Source organism: Rhinatrema bivittatum, chromosome 3 (genome assembly GCF_901001135.1).
Source record: "Rhinatrema bivittatum chromosome 3, aRhiBiv1.1, whole genome shotgun sequence".
Lineage (NCBI taxonomy): Eukaryota > Metazoa > Chordata > Amphibia > Gymnophiona > Rhinatrematidae > Rhinatrema > Rhinatrema bivittatum.
Window position 1 is genome coordinate 374785507 of NC_042617.1, and position 15175 is coordinate 374800681.

Here is a 15175-nt window from a genome sequence, read left to right on the forward strand (position 1 = left end):
GTTGAACTCTGTTCTTAATTACAGAAATAAAGCATCATCTCATTGACTACTTGATCTTCCTCCGAGACCCATATTTGGGTCCCAACCCACTGGCTGAGAATCATTATTGTATACAACAGCCATAAAATTTCAAATAAAAGCATAAAGGGATACTGTACCTTAATTCCTGGACAATGAGCAAAAAACGCTTCTGGACTCTGAGAATGATATAGTGCACCATGACCCACACAGCCCCATGGAGCTCTAATGGTAAGACTTCCACAATTAAAGAGATTGCCAGATCGGTACCGATACTTAGCTGCTTCGTTGACAATCTGAAAATGGATAAAGACAAGGAAGTATCAAGAATTGCTGCATCGTGAAAGATTCACTCCAAAGTTAAGTGCATTGTTATAGCCCAGATAGGGGAATTTTGAACTACGCACATAAGAACGAGACCTATGATTAGAAAAGCCCGGCGCTCTAAAAGGCTTTACGCAAGCCACAAGCTGTAAAGGGCATTGTATGATGGTCATCGTTCTTATATTTATATAAATCCCCCACCGCCTGTATATATAGCGGAATACTTTCTACTTTATATTATAAATCTGACATGCAAACATCAACAGCATTGAATCAACAAGTGCAAACTACAGAGACTAAAAGCAGTACAAAAACCAATTGCTTCTATGGCACTCTTTAGGTTATGCATAATCATATCCAATCCCTTGACCAAAGAATCTTGTGCCAAAAGAGATTATACTAAGCCATGTTATAAAATGCTTCTCAAATGGTAAATATATTCCTTGCTTTTCTGATTTATTTTTTTTTTAAAGAATAACTGAAAGCAAAAGTTATTTCTACGTAGGAAATTACTATTTCACCATACATTTTCATATTTTGCTTAATTGTTATGTAACTTTGCTTTGGCCTTCTTGTTATTTGGTTATTTAGTTAGTCCCTAAGTTCCATGTAAACCGGTTTGATATGAATCCCTTCATGAAGGTCAGTATAGAAAAATGTTAAATAAATAAATAAATAATTCAAGTGCTTCATATTTTGGGTTTTGCAGTAAATCTGAGAATTCCCAAGACATAATAATTTAAGATTTACTCAGGATTCCATACAACTCCCTTGTATACTAGGAGGAAATCAAAGAAGAATAAAGATTTATTGAGAATTCTAACAAGAAGACATGGCTTTAAAGTATTTTGTTCACCCACAAATGTTCTGCCATTTAAAGCAGTGGTCCCCAAACCTGTCCTGGAGGTCCACCAGCCAGTCGGGCTTTTGGGATATCCTCAATGAATATGCATGAGAGAAAATTTGCATGCACTGCCTCCATAACATGCAAATTTTCTCTCATGCATATTCACTGTGGATATCCCAAAAACCCGACTGGTTGGTGGCCCTCCAGGACAGGTTTGGGGACCACTGATTTAAAGCCTCTACAAAATAGCAAGTAGCTAAAAAGGTTAAATTATTCAAATCCGATAATTTTCTTTCCTCGAGTCCTGCTAGTCCAGTCATCACAAACAGGATTTTCCTCCTCCATAGCTGATGGCAATAGAGGACATACCTCTTTTTATGACCTCACTCTGGGCTATAAGAGAGGTATGGTCCTGGTCCAATTCCAGTAGTCTACCGCCAGAGCATTTTCACCAGTAAAAACATCATAGGGCCCAAAAGACTGTTCTCAGTGAGCAAGAGGCACAAGTAACAAAAGAAAGAACAGGCACCTTTTGGGATATAGGAAATATGTCTTATGATTGATCCACCCCCCCACCCTGTGTAGGTTCTGGACTGGTCTAGCAGGACCCAAGGAAAGAAAATTATCAGGTAAGAATAATCTAACCTTCCTTTTCTTCCTGCCAGACCAGTCATATATGGGAGTTAAACTGAGGTGGGAGGAAGACAGGGCTGCCTTGATAATTCCTGTCCCAAAGGCATCTGCTTTGGCCTGTATGTCCAACCAATAATGTTTAACAAAAGAATACAAGGATGACCAGGTAGCTGCCTTACAAATGTCCTCTGTGGGGGATGAGGCTGCTTCGGCCCAAGATAATGCGTGTGCCTTTATAGAATGAGTCCAGAGTGCTGTCGGAGTCTGTTTACCTGATAGTAAGTAAACCGGTGCAATTGCTTCCCTAATCCCAATCTTTCCCTAATCCTAATCCTTGAAGGCTGCCTCCTCCTTCCAGGCACCACCAAACAAGAAAAATAGCCTAAAGGCATTGGCCACCTTCATATAACTCAACAAAATCAGACATATGACTTATAGACATAGACTCCTGTCCTCATTATTGAAGGCTGGATGGGATACCACCTGATTTTTATGAAATGCTGAGATCACCTTTGATAACGACGGAACTGGGCACAAGATGACTGCATCCTGCGAAAATACTAAGTAAGGATCTCTGAACGATAGGGCCTTCAGCTCTCAGATGCGCCTGGCTGAGCAGATTGCCACCAGGAAAGAAGCCTTCAGTGACAAGTCCTTAACAGATGCCTGCTTTAGCAGCTCAAAGGGCAGCGTGACTAAGGCTCTTAGCACCAGATTGAAGTCTCACCGGGGTACCACTGAGCAGAACGGTGACCTGATGCGTACTACCCCTTTAAGAAAATGCCTTATGTTCAGGTGCGCTGCTATAAAGGTGCCTTTAATTCAGCCACTATAACATGCAATGGCTGCAACCTGGACCTGAAAGTTATTCCTTTGTCCAGATTTACTCACAGGAAATCTAATATTTGTGAGATATCCACTCTCCAAGGAGAATGGTCCTGCTTGGCACAAAAGTTCTCAAACATTCACCAAACCCTGACATAGGCCACAGGAGGGTGGAAACCTTTGAAAACTTCCGTACCTTTAACATAGTTGAGATTACAGAGGCACAGTATCCTCCTCTTACACTGGTGCGCCCTCTCAAGGGCTAAGCCATAGAAGAGAAAGGAGATGTGCCTTCCAGTGGTACAGACCCTGCCAAAGAAGACCCCACTCTTTGGGTACAGCCAGCAGGGGCTACATCCAGCAGCTTTGGCAGTCTGAAACTATTAGGATGACCTTCTTTATTGTCTTGCTTATTAGTGACCATGTTAGGAAGACATATAAAAGGCTGATCCTTGGCCATGGGCATGAGAATGCATCTATTCCCCTGGATTCCAGCTCCACTCTCTGGCTGAAAAATGTGTCAGCACTGGCATCTGCACATGTCACCATTTGGTCAGCGCAGAAAGGCCCCCGGCGGGTCACTATCCTTTGAAAAGCCTCAGACCCCAATATCTATTCTCCTATATCCAACCTGTTCCTGCTGAGGGAGTTGATTTGCAGGTTTTTCTTTCCTGATATGTAAGATTCTGAAAGCTGTAGAAGATGCTTCTCTGCCCACTCTACTATCCAGGCTTCCTCCTTCACTAATAAAGTTTTGCAGTGTCTTCTTGTCTGTTGATATAAACTACTGCCGAAGCATTGTCTGACTGAACCCTGACTGCCTTCTCTCTTACTAGGGGAAGGATGTGTCACAAGGCCAGTCTGATTGCTCTTGTTTCCAACCCGTTTATTGAATAAGCTGCTTCCTAACCTGTCCAGGCCCTTGGGCCAGCTGTCCCTGGCAACAAGCACCCACCCCCTCAGGCAGGCATCCATTGTGACCACCAACCAAGACTGGGAGTTACAGAGCTATTCTCTTCTTGAGGTTTAAAGATTGTGCCCACCAATCCAGGCTGCTCCTGACCCCTAAGGGGAATGGAAGCCGGCATTGGTAGTCCTAGGAGGCAGGTAACCAATGCACAAGCAGCACCTTTTGGAAGAGGCCACACATGGGCTCTGATCCATGGACCAGGTTCAGCGTTGATGCCATAAGACCTAGAAAATGGAGATAGTCCCTCATTCCGGGAGCCTTCTGAGCCTAATACTTTAATACCTGGTCTATTTGTTCCTGAATTCCATTAGAATGTCCAAACTCTCACCCCTGTTCTGTGTCGATTGAGTCCCCCAGAAACTCCATGTCTGTGACGGATCTAGACTGATCTTTGAGAAGTTTATCACCCAGCCTAACAGTTAAAGAGTTGCAGCACTGCTTCATCGGCTTATCTGCCCTTCTGAGCTAACCTGGCTCTTATAAGCCAATCGTCCAAATATGGGTGCACCATAATGCCCTATACGTGTAAGGCTGCTGCTACTGTCGTCATGACCTTGGTAAAGATACTGGGGGCTGTTGCCAGAGGGGCAGACCTTGAAACTGAAAATGCTCACCCAATACACAGAACTTCAGTAGATTCTGGTGAGACTGTCGGATGGGTATGTGAGGTCAACAATGATATTCTCCTGGTCTTACTGATGCTATTACTAATCAGAGTCTCTGTTAAAAAATGGGGTATAAGCAAATATCTGTTGACTCATCTGATGCCCAACACTGGGCAGAAAGCTCCCTCTTTTTTGGAACCACAAAATAAATCAAATAAATGCTGTGACCCCTCTCTTGCAAGGGTACTGGTATGATTGCTTGTAGGCATTGCAATTTCATTAATGCTCTTGAGACACAGGGGGAGATTACAAAGATCTCTGGGATAGGTTTTGTTCATTTAGAAGCATTTCCCTTTTGCACTATGTCCAGCACCTATTGGTCTGAAGCAATTCAGATCCACTCTATGTAGTACCTCAGCAGGTGCCCTCCCACTTGGACTTCCTCTAGGGGTATCCGTTGGGTGTTACTGTGCTGAATGGTTGCCACTTGCAGCAACAGACATCTCTACATTTGCTTTTATTGCCCCCAAAAAAGACTAGCCCCTACTTCAAGCGACCAATGGGGGTTGTTTTGCGATTTTATACCTTCACCAATCTCAGAAGTGTAGAGCCCTGAAACTCCATGCTTCTGTGTCAGTTCTATTCTTAAGTAGTCTCTGAGGTTTTGATTACCCTAGGTCTTTTACCAGATTTTCTAAATTATCAAAAAGGAGATTACATTTGAAAGATCATTTCCAAAGGCATAACTTTCACACCAAGTGTGCTGCTCAGCAGTGCAGCCATAGAAGTCTTCTGGCTCCTACTCCTGAGGCCAAAGTCCTCACTAGGTCTTACATATCATCAGCCAAAAATGTTATGGCTGATTCCAGGCATGTTAATTTTGGGTTGTCTGGGAGCCATAGAGCCCCCACGAATGGAGGCTTGCAGGGATATTGCATTTGTTTAAAGGCATGTTTAACAGTTGCCTTTATTTTCCTATCTTGGGGATCCTTCAGCACTGACCTTTCCTTCTACAGAAATGGTTGTCTTCTGTGTGACTGATGCAACCTGTGCATCAACATGAGGGATTCTCAAGAGGCTGTACTTTTCGTCCAGTAGCACTTACATCTTACTCAAAGCTCTTCCCCCCTTTTAACCCCTCCCCCATATAGGGTGCTCCAATCTGGCACAGTCATATGCCTGAGAGCTCTGTGCAATGGGAACACCCTTGGTGGCTTTCTAATGCCCTGGAAAATAGATCCCCTCAACTTGTTCTTTAGTGGAAGCATCTGACATCCCCAATGCCTCAACCACACAAGAAATAAAGGCCACCAGCTCCTCTTTCTGAAATAAGTGGAGTATTTATTTATTTATTTATTTATTTAAAGGCTTTTATATACCGGAGTTCATGTACTAGTACATACCACTTCGGTTTACACAGAACCAATATTGGAAAATTACATCAAACAAGTGGGTATAAAACAACAAGGCTAACTTTGTATGAACTTAGAACTTGAGGTAAAGGAGAGAACAGGACCAAGTGGTAACAGATCAATGTAAATAGCTAAATAATAAATACAAATTCTTACAATAAATACAAATGCTTACAGATTACAGTCTTCAAAATCTAAGTTTACATCTTCAGAATAATGTTTAAATCTACAAGAACTAACGGTTACATCTTCAAGGTTTGTAGACTTCAAAGCTGAGGTTACATCTGACTTAAAAGGTATTGGTGTAGCATGCTGTAAATTTAACAATTGGGAATATGAGACCAAGTATGATACATTGTCCTCCTCCGAGAACTCCCCTTCTTCCTCTGAATCCTCTGGAGAGCCCTGGAACCAGACCATGAGGCTTTCCTAGAGGCATGGGTGCTCAAATGCTCCTTAGGGGGAGGTTATGAGCCTTCCCTAGGCTTCTTGGATGCTGCAGCTAGGGAGCAAAAACTGTCCCTTGGTTCTGCATGACCATAGATGCTTTATTCATAATAGAGTCTATAGAAATAGATTCCTGCCAGAGGCCTTTAGTGCAGTCTTGGATTCTTCAAGAGGGTGAGCCACCCCCCCCCCCACCACCACCACCACCACCACCAGGGTTCCCCCCACCAGTGCTACCATCCAGCATGGCTTCAAAGGAAGGAGGGTTCACTCCAACCCACACAGGACCAGGGCAGCCTTGATCAAACGGCAGCTGTCCTGGCTCAATCACAGAATCTGTTTTCAATTGCTCTTCCCTTGGCTGAGTGGCTGAGCTCCAGTGGTCTTCCTGCATCTTTCTAACTGGCTCCCCTTCACAGACCAGGCAGAAGAAGCCTATAACATTCAGGCCTATAACATTTCCTCTGTGCATAGCTGTAAAATCCCTGACAGCCCACAGGAAAGAAAGCAGATGCTACCACTTTGAGTAAACGTCCCTTCCCCTGTGATAAATGAGTGATTCCTGCTCTTGCCCTCTCTCAACTTTGCCACTACAAACTGAGAATGCTTTCAATTCTCAGCATAGTCACTGAAACAATGTTCCCAGCAATAGGCTTCCCTCCTTCAAGCAACAAACACACAGCTACTACTCACCATCTTTGGAAATCCTCTGCCAGCTGCTCATGCAGTCCTGGGTTCCTCCTACTTCTGCTCATTGAGCTTGCTAGCTTAGGCATTTTTTATTTTTTTTTTAGAGCTTCCACCAAGAAGCAAAAGGACAGGTGGGGAGAAGAAAGGAAGAAAGAGAGAGCAGTCATGCTGGCCCTTTTTTTTTTCCATTTTAAGGGATACAAGGTTCCTATAAGATCCAAAAACTGTTTCTCTGGGAACTCCAAGGACCCGTAAGAGTAAAGGATAACTACCCAGAGCTCAAACAGGGAAGACCCTGGGAGAAATGCTCCCACTGGGAAAATCAACCCCTAGAGGTTGTTATCCCAAGAGCAACAATGACTCAACCAGGCCGAGGCCATGCCCAGGTTCTCATCCTTACATGTCTGTAATTGCCAGAGATAGAGACTACTGGGATAGGACCAGGACCACGCCTCCCTTATAGCCCAAAGTGAGGTCATAAAAGAGGTGTGTCCTCTATGTCAGCAGTGAAGGAGGGAAATCCTATATGTGATGACTGGTCTAGCAGGAAGAAAAGGAAACACATTTTACACATGCGCCAAGCAGCCCCTAAATCTAACTTCCAAGTTATCTCTTCAGAAAATTAAACCTTATGTAACCCTGAAGTCGAGGAATACTTTTAGATTCGTAGAGTCAGTCCCAAGAAACATCAGGGCTGAGTCCCAAGAAACATCAGGGCTGAGTTACATACACAGTAACATTCCACTCTCTTCAAACTCATGTCGGTGGATTTTTTGTCAGGGGAGGGGAGGATATCCTTTAGGGCCCACGGCGTTAAATGTGTCAATCACCAAGTGTATTTAAAAGAATCAGAGGGTCATCTGACTGCTGAGCCTACATACGGCCTTTACTGAAGCACTTGTGAAATAATAGGAATCAGACAGAGAATATGCTTTACTTTGATAAATCCACAAGAAATAAATAAATACTTGAATCAACACTTTTGTGGTTCCTCCTTCCTGTTACTCAGGTCCCACTTATTCCTTTCTGAAACTGAGAGCCTTCAACATCACTCATTATTTCAGCTGCATCAAACTGGCAGATTCTTTCGTGGGTGACCACTCAATTGATCATTCTTGGGGGTCACTATCTGTGTGGTTTCTTCATCATCTGAGAGTTTACAAGGTCACTGAAAGAATTTCAGCATCCAAATACTCAGGAGAGTATAAATTATGGAATTTGACAGATTGCACCTCCATGTGTTATCTATGTGGCCATGTGCCTGTGTCCACTTTTAAATTTAGGCAAAACAAAATGTATGTTTAAGAGCTGGATGATCAGGCCAGCCCAACAATATGGAAGTCCCCAGTTTAATATCCAGTCTTCTGCTCCCCAGTATGGCTGGGGATAGGGATCCTGCAGACACAGCATTCACAGCTGATTCCCTGAAGTAGAAAGGAATCAGTAGTCATGCAATAGCAATACTTAGTGGCTGGATTTAGGGTCCATAATTGTAGGTATCTAGAAGAAGTTACCTCAGCAATGATTAGTCTAAAGTAAGTTCGTAAGAAATATAAAATAGGGAACAAATCTTCAGGGACTTGTGAATGAAGACTCATGGCTCCTTCATCCTAGCCCTTGTTCTGAATGAGCTGGATACTCAAATGAGTCCAAAACAAAAGAAAAGACCCAGATGACTAAACATCAAAGCTATTTCTAGACAAAAAAGATGAGTGTTCTCTTGGTAGTGCACTGCTCTGCAAAACATTTGTTCAATAATTTAAGATGCTTTGCAATAGAACAGATCAAAGCACAATGGTATGGAAGAGACTGTGAACATCGAGAGTTAAAGAGCAAGAATGGATATATTACTTGAACACAGTTACACCAGGTGTCTGGATATTGAAACTGAATGGTGGGTGTTACAGGAACAGCTGATAGTTATTGATGATACATTCAGGGCTTGATTTTCAAAAGTATTAAAATATGTAAAATATGGTTTTATACGCATAAAGCAAGTTGATTACTATAAACATAATGCATCCGTAGACAGCAGGATGAATTAGTAATGAAATGTGGGGTGATGCAGTCCGATAGTGCCATAAAGACCCTTCTCTCTTAGCTCATAGAGCTTGTGCTCTACTAAGCAGGTGCAGGAGTTCCCACTCAAGCATTTCCTAATGAGCCCTTCAGTCAATTTTAGAGATAAGCTTTAGCTAGTTAGTCCACTCAACAGGGACACAGGTGGATATTAAAGATGGCTAATTCATCCTAGTGTCTACAGAGAATACCATTTACGGTAAGCAAACTTGCTTTTTCCATCAACAAGCAGGGCTGAATTAACCATGGCATTCAAGGAGTCCCAAGCTGAGAGTTGCAGAGGAGCACTTACCAAAAAAGCAACCCAGACCCCACCATGGAAGAGTAGACTATTGGGTGAACAAGCTACACAAAACTGCTTGCCCAAACTTACTGGCATGACTTGATAGACTGTCCAGACTGTAATGATCATCAGTGCACACCTTCACATTCCAAGCTGCATCTTTGCAGATATCCTCAATAGAAATGGCTCATAGGTGAGCCACGGATGCAGCCATAGCTATCACTTAATGAGCATTAATGAAGTCTAACCTGGAGGCCAGAGAAAGCATAATGCTTGAATCAGTATGCGCATCAGTTAGACAGTGTGCTTGGTAATTGCTATGCCCAGACAGTTACTGTGAAACCACTCACAGGAGAGCCCCGCGAGCAGCCTCACTCACCTTGGCCAGACGCTGGCTCCACTCCTTTTGTGGTCTTCTGCTGACGCAGCCCTGGGGCACTGCCCCCATTAATGCCACCTCGGCCTTGCTGCCATTTCCCGCGGCAGGAGCAAACCCACTGCTGTTCCCCTGTGGCACTGAAACACCACCATTGCCGCCACATGGTTAGATGCCACCTCTGCCATCCTTATGACCTGGAACACAGCTGACTGCAGCCATGTCGACGCTCCTTCCTGGTTTCCGTGGCCTGAGGGCCGCCGACTTCCATCCCTGATCCTGCCAGTATTCTCCTTAGGTATGCACACCATAGCCTTAGATTTAAAGGCCTTATGGCAGGAAAAGCCACAGCACCTCCTGATGATGTCATCTCCAGCCAGCCCTATAAAAAGGCTCTTCAGTCTTTTCTCCAGGCCTTCACAAAGTTACCGGTCCTTCAAGGTCTCCTGTTTTGTATAGTCTTCTGTTCCTGGTCTCCTGCTTCCTGTGTCCAAGTCTTCATGCCTGCATCCAAGTCTTCAGTCCAAGTCTTCAGAGCCTCTTCCGAGTTCCAAGTCCAAGTTCTGAGTTCCTGAGTTCTGAACTTCCTGAGTTCTGAAGTTCCTGGTCTCCAGAGTTCTTGTTCCAGTCACCCGTCTTGTCCTAAACCTGAGCCCCTCATCTTGTTCTGTCCTGCTATGTTCCTGTCTCCAGTGGCTTGTCCTCTGCCTCCATCTTCCCTCATGCTCAAACTGCTTCTAAGCGGCAGTCCGAAAGGGCTTTTGGAGTGGCTGGAGGGCTACTGGTTCTCAGTTTCTGGAGCATCTTGGACATCCAAGGGTCCCTATTCCAAGTTAAGCGTTTTCCTGTTCCAGTCAGCCCATGCCTGGATGTGCTCGCCTGCCAGCGGTGTGCATCAAGGCCAGCCCCGGGGTTTTGTTGGTCGCATCGCGGCACAGGGGCTCATGCTCTCAAGCGCCCATCCACTCACAACACAGTTAGGATCATAAGACTTGATGGTCTTGCTAAGTTCTCTTTCTATAGTAAACCAAAACTCTTTTACAGTCCAATGAATGAAGGACTTTTTCCCCTTCATATGTGCATCCTTAGAAAGACCTTAGGTAACATAATGGCTTGATTTATATGAAAAGCTGACACCACTTTTAGCATAAACTTGGGGTGGGTGCACAGCACCACCCTATTGTGGAAGAATTTCATATATGGAGAATAATGTGCCAATGCATTCAGAAACAGTTAAGAATTTTGAAGAATAATACATTTGGGGAGATTTTAAAAATTATAATTTATTGGGAATTCAGTTTCACAACTAATTTTACTCCGGCACATTGGTTGCACAACGATTATCACAAAAACTATAATGATCCATGATTATACAACACGGCAGAGTTAAAATACTGTGTTTTCTACATAGCACATTTTACGATGATACCATATATGAAGGTCATTACACAAATACATTTTTCTAAGAGTCTTTCCTTGATGATTTTTTGAAAATAATCAGGGGAGATAGTTATACTTTTTTAGTGTTATATCAACTATCGCCTGAAAATAAATACCCACATTGACACATTGTTTTGTTAGTTGCCAACAGTCTTTAAGTAATTACATTTTAAATTAATACAGAAAAAAGTTATTACTTACAGGTGTAGAATTTTAAATATTTTGAGCAGAATTTCCCTAGAAATTCACTGTAAGAGTGTCCCTTCCATTCGCTCTCCCTACTCCCCTGGCCACTTTGCCCTCTCAGGCCCCAACTCCTCCACCTGCCAGCATCTCCCCCTCCACCTCTAGGCTCAACCCCTTCCACTCTATTGCCAGTCCCAGAGTTTGACCCTGTTCTCAGAACCGCCCCTCACACAGACTCCCTCTGTCCCTCCCTCTCTCACACACAGACTCCCTTCTCTCTAATCACATTCACAAACCCTCATACAGGGTCCCTCTCTCTTGCATACACACCCACACAAGCTCCCTTTCTCTTTCACACATACATCCTCACACAGGCTACCTATGTCTCTCTCTCATGCACCCCTTCACACAGGCTCTGTCTCACATACACAATCCCTTCACACAGACTAGCACCCTCTCATACACACAATCCCTTTTTCATACACATGAGCTCCCAATCTCTCACACACATACAATCTCCTCATATAGGCTCCCTCTCTCTCTGAAACCCACACTCAAGCATCCACCCACCCCCCCCCCTTACCTCCCATGCTCTCTCTCACACCCTCCCCTCCCCCACACCCTTCCCCTCATATAGGCTCCCTCTCTGAAACCCACACTCAAGCATCCCCCCACACCCCTCTCTTACCTCACATGCTCTCTCTCACACCCTCCTGCTCTCTCTCACCCTCCCCTCATATAGGCTCCCACTCTGAAACCCACACTCAAGCATCCCTCCTCTTATCAACCATGCTCTCTCACACACACATTCTCCCTCACCGGCAAACCCCCCCCCTCCCCCTTACCTCCCATGCTCTCTCTCACTCTCCCCTCTCTCACGCACACATTTTCTCTCAATGGCATGCCGCGAACGGAGTGCGTCCTACATGAGCCGCACTCCATTCGCAGCGAAGATGAAGGCCCCCGTGTGCCGCAGGACACGCTCCGTTCGCAGCGAAGATGAAGGCCCGGGAACGCCATTCGCGACACACGGGGGCCTTCCATCTTTGCCGTGATCTCCTCTGCTATTTTCTGCACAGGAGGGGAATTCTGCACAAATTCTGCGCTCCGCAGTAGCGCAGAATTCCCCCAGGACTTTAATTTCCTTGTCTGTGCCATTTCACCTTGTATAAGCTCAGTTTACACCTTCTTTACTTGCATTAGTTCCAATTTCTTCCAATTTAACAGAATGTAATAATACTTGTTGGTCCAATAATTGTGAACGTCTGTTAATATCAGCTACCACAGTTATCAAGGAGGAGATTGACTGTTCCAAAGACATAATAGTTGTCCAAACTGAGTCCAGCGTGACTACTGAGGGTTTCTCAATTTTCTTAATGGGAATAGTACATACCAAGCTTATAACACCAGGGATCCCCACATCACTGTGTCCACTGGCGATTCCTCCTTCTTCCCGAGGAGTCGACGCCATCACCAACTCTTGGCGTCCTTCCTTCCTCCCCAAAGTAGGATGGCTCATATTGTGGAAAATGTTGTTAGTTTCCCCACTTGCTTCGGGGTCCACCAACTAGTCCAATGAGTCACCTCCTCAATCTCCGAGGGTAAAAGTCCTGTTATTGGACCTTCCTCGGAATGTTTCACTGCAAAGGACAGTTCGTTACCGGGAGGGGAAGGAGTTATCGGCGCTCCAGGGCTCAATGAGATGGACGAAGCTAGAGACACCGCCATTAGCTCCGAGGCAGGAGTCAAAACGTTTCCAACTGGAGCTCTTCCGGGGTCAGCAGAGAAGAAACTCTCTATTTTGTGCTGTATCATGCCAGCCGGGGAAGAGATTGAGGCAGCTTCCCTGAGTTTCCCTTTGCGCCTGGTATGCGGCATGCTTTCAGATCAGCCGCTGTAATGAGGTATACAAAATCCAGCAGCAAGCAGAGAGCCTCCTCCGTGTCTCTCCTTCAGTCGGCCATCTTGGCTCCTCTACTCACACATATTTACACCTGCTAACACACTGCATTCTGCTTATACACACTAATTTTCAAAGCAAACTTAAGACTTTTAGCCTTAAGTGGCCAGTTATAAAATTACCCTACCTATGATCAGGTCTAGGGTACACGTTTCTACAGAGACATCAATGAATAGATATGAATGAGAACCTTCCTTGTGATTAATTAAGTTCATCTCTATTCAATTGAACAATGGACTGGTGGTTCATTTATGAAAAAAGTGTTAGTGAAACATGATTACACTATATGATCCCCGTGATACGTCTTTCTTTAAAAGCATACAGCTATATAATTCGATTATGTTGTTTTTAAGTTATAATAATATATTCTTTATTATTTGTTTGTTATTTATTTAACCCCAGTTTACTTGACCCATGTTTAATCTCCTGTTCGATGTAATTGCACTGCTTTTGGTCATGCCTGTTTAAAGTTATAATGTAAACCGAATTGATATGTAACTTTGCTACATGAATTCCGGTATATAAAAATGTTAAATAAATAAATAAATAAATAAATAAATAAATAAATAATAAATGCTTAAGAACATAGGATGTACCCTGCTGGTTCAGACCAAGAAGTTCATCAAGCTCACCATTCTGTTTGCAGCAGTCACCAGTCCAGGTCACAAGTACCCAGCAGATACCAAGATTTTCAAATATGTACATCAAGGACAGCCTAAATATTTGGCGCAGGTACTGAAAAAGTATGAGTCTGTATGGGCATTGCGGCCCTCACAATCAGCATTGCTAGGTCCCAGCTTTAGAAGTCTTAAAGTTGACAGTTACTTGTCATATAGCTTTCGGTTATTATGGGCCTGTGCTATGGAATGGACTATCACCGGAAGTGAGAACTGAAGCAGATTATATGAAATTTCATAATTTGGTCAAAGCATGGCTTTTAACTCCCTTTCAACTGATTGGCAGGGGGTAGGTGTGAAGACTAAGGCATAATGTGTGAGTTTATATTGTTTTTATTACGCTCTGATGTTGCAAGCTTAGGAGCATGTAATGAAGTGCGGTGTACATAAATAAATTCTTGGAGGCTCACTCCCTGGTGATAACATCTTTGGCGAGAACAGCATACATTCCCAGTGCATTCAGGATTTTATTCCCAGAATTAAGTCTCCCTACAAGATCTACTGTGGTCCATTTATAAAAATGTGCTTTCAGACTGGTATACCATTTAATAAACAGTCATGTATCCAGCACATTAATTTTTATGTTTACATTTTAATAGATTACTATATCTTTAGACTGTGACATATTTTGTATTAGATGTTGCCTGTTTTAAACAAATTTTCCTTAGATTTACTCCTGAAAAGTCTATTGGTGTAATTAGGTTGGGCTGCGCTTAGCCTGGTTGCCCTGCATGTCTATATATCTCAATATAGATATAGAGATATATGAAATTTTTTTCTCATGTCTTCCCTCATTTCTTGCTGTTTTATACTTTCATTAATATCTCCCTATTGGGGGAAAGTATTTTGAATTGAACCTCATTGATTGTCTCTTTTAGGACCAATGTCATCTGATTAGTCACAATCAACAATTAAAGGTGGACTTATAATTTAAATTTCTGCTGCTTCTTTTCTGTTTCAGTAAACAATTAGCACTGGTTATTACTACAGATGATTTAATGCAGTGGTTCTCAACCTTTTTTTGGCTGGGACACACCTGACAGATTGTTCTCACATGCGTGACACACTGAACATGTGACCATCACGGGGCTAAATGTAAACATGCACTCTGCATCCACAGGAATCCCCTCAACCCCCAGTAAGGAGTGCAGAGCAGATCTAGGGCATTACCCTGTACAACTCGCCATACAAAAAAGATATTCTGGTTCTGATGACATCTCAGTAAAAGCAAAACAAACTCCCTTTACTACCAGGCACTATAGCCTTCCTTATGAAAAGACAGTAATTTACCACTAATACATATCCTATTGAGAAAACACAACAAATAAGATTGATACAAATGCCTACATGCTAGTAAAATACCTCACCTCGGTCACACACCCAGAAATGACCTTCACCAAGTA

General features: G+C 43.5%; 1 protein-coding gene across 2 annotated transcripts in view; it reads right to left on the minus strand.

Annotated features, from left to right (window-relative positions):
• BCKDHB (branched chain keto acid dehydrogenase E1 subunit beta) overlaps positions 1-15175 on the minus strand; it is a 624159-nt gene that overhangs the window by 514101 nt on the left and 94883 nt on the right. For both annotated transcript variants that reach the window (XM_029595551.1, XM_029595552.1), the window contains exon 5: positions 159-314. In XM_029595551.1, coding sequence (XP_029451411.1) covers positions 159-314 — 156 coding nt within the window. The remainder of the gene's footprint in view (positions 1-158; positions 315-15175) is intronic.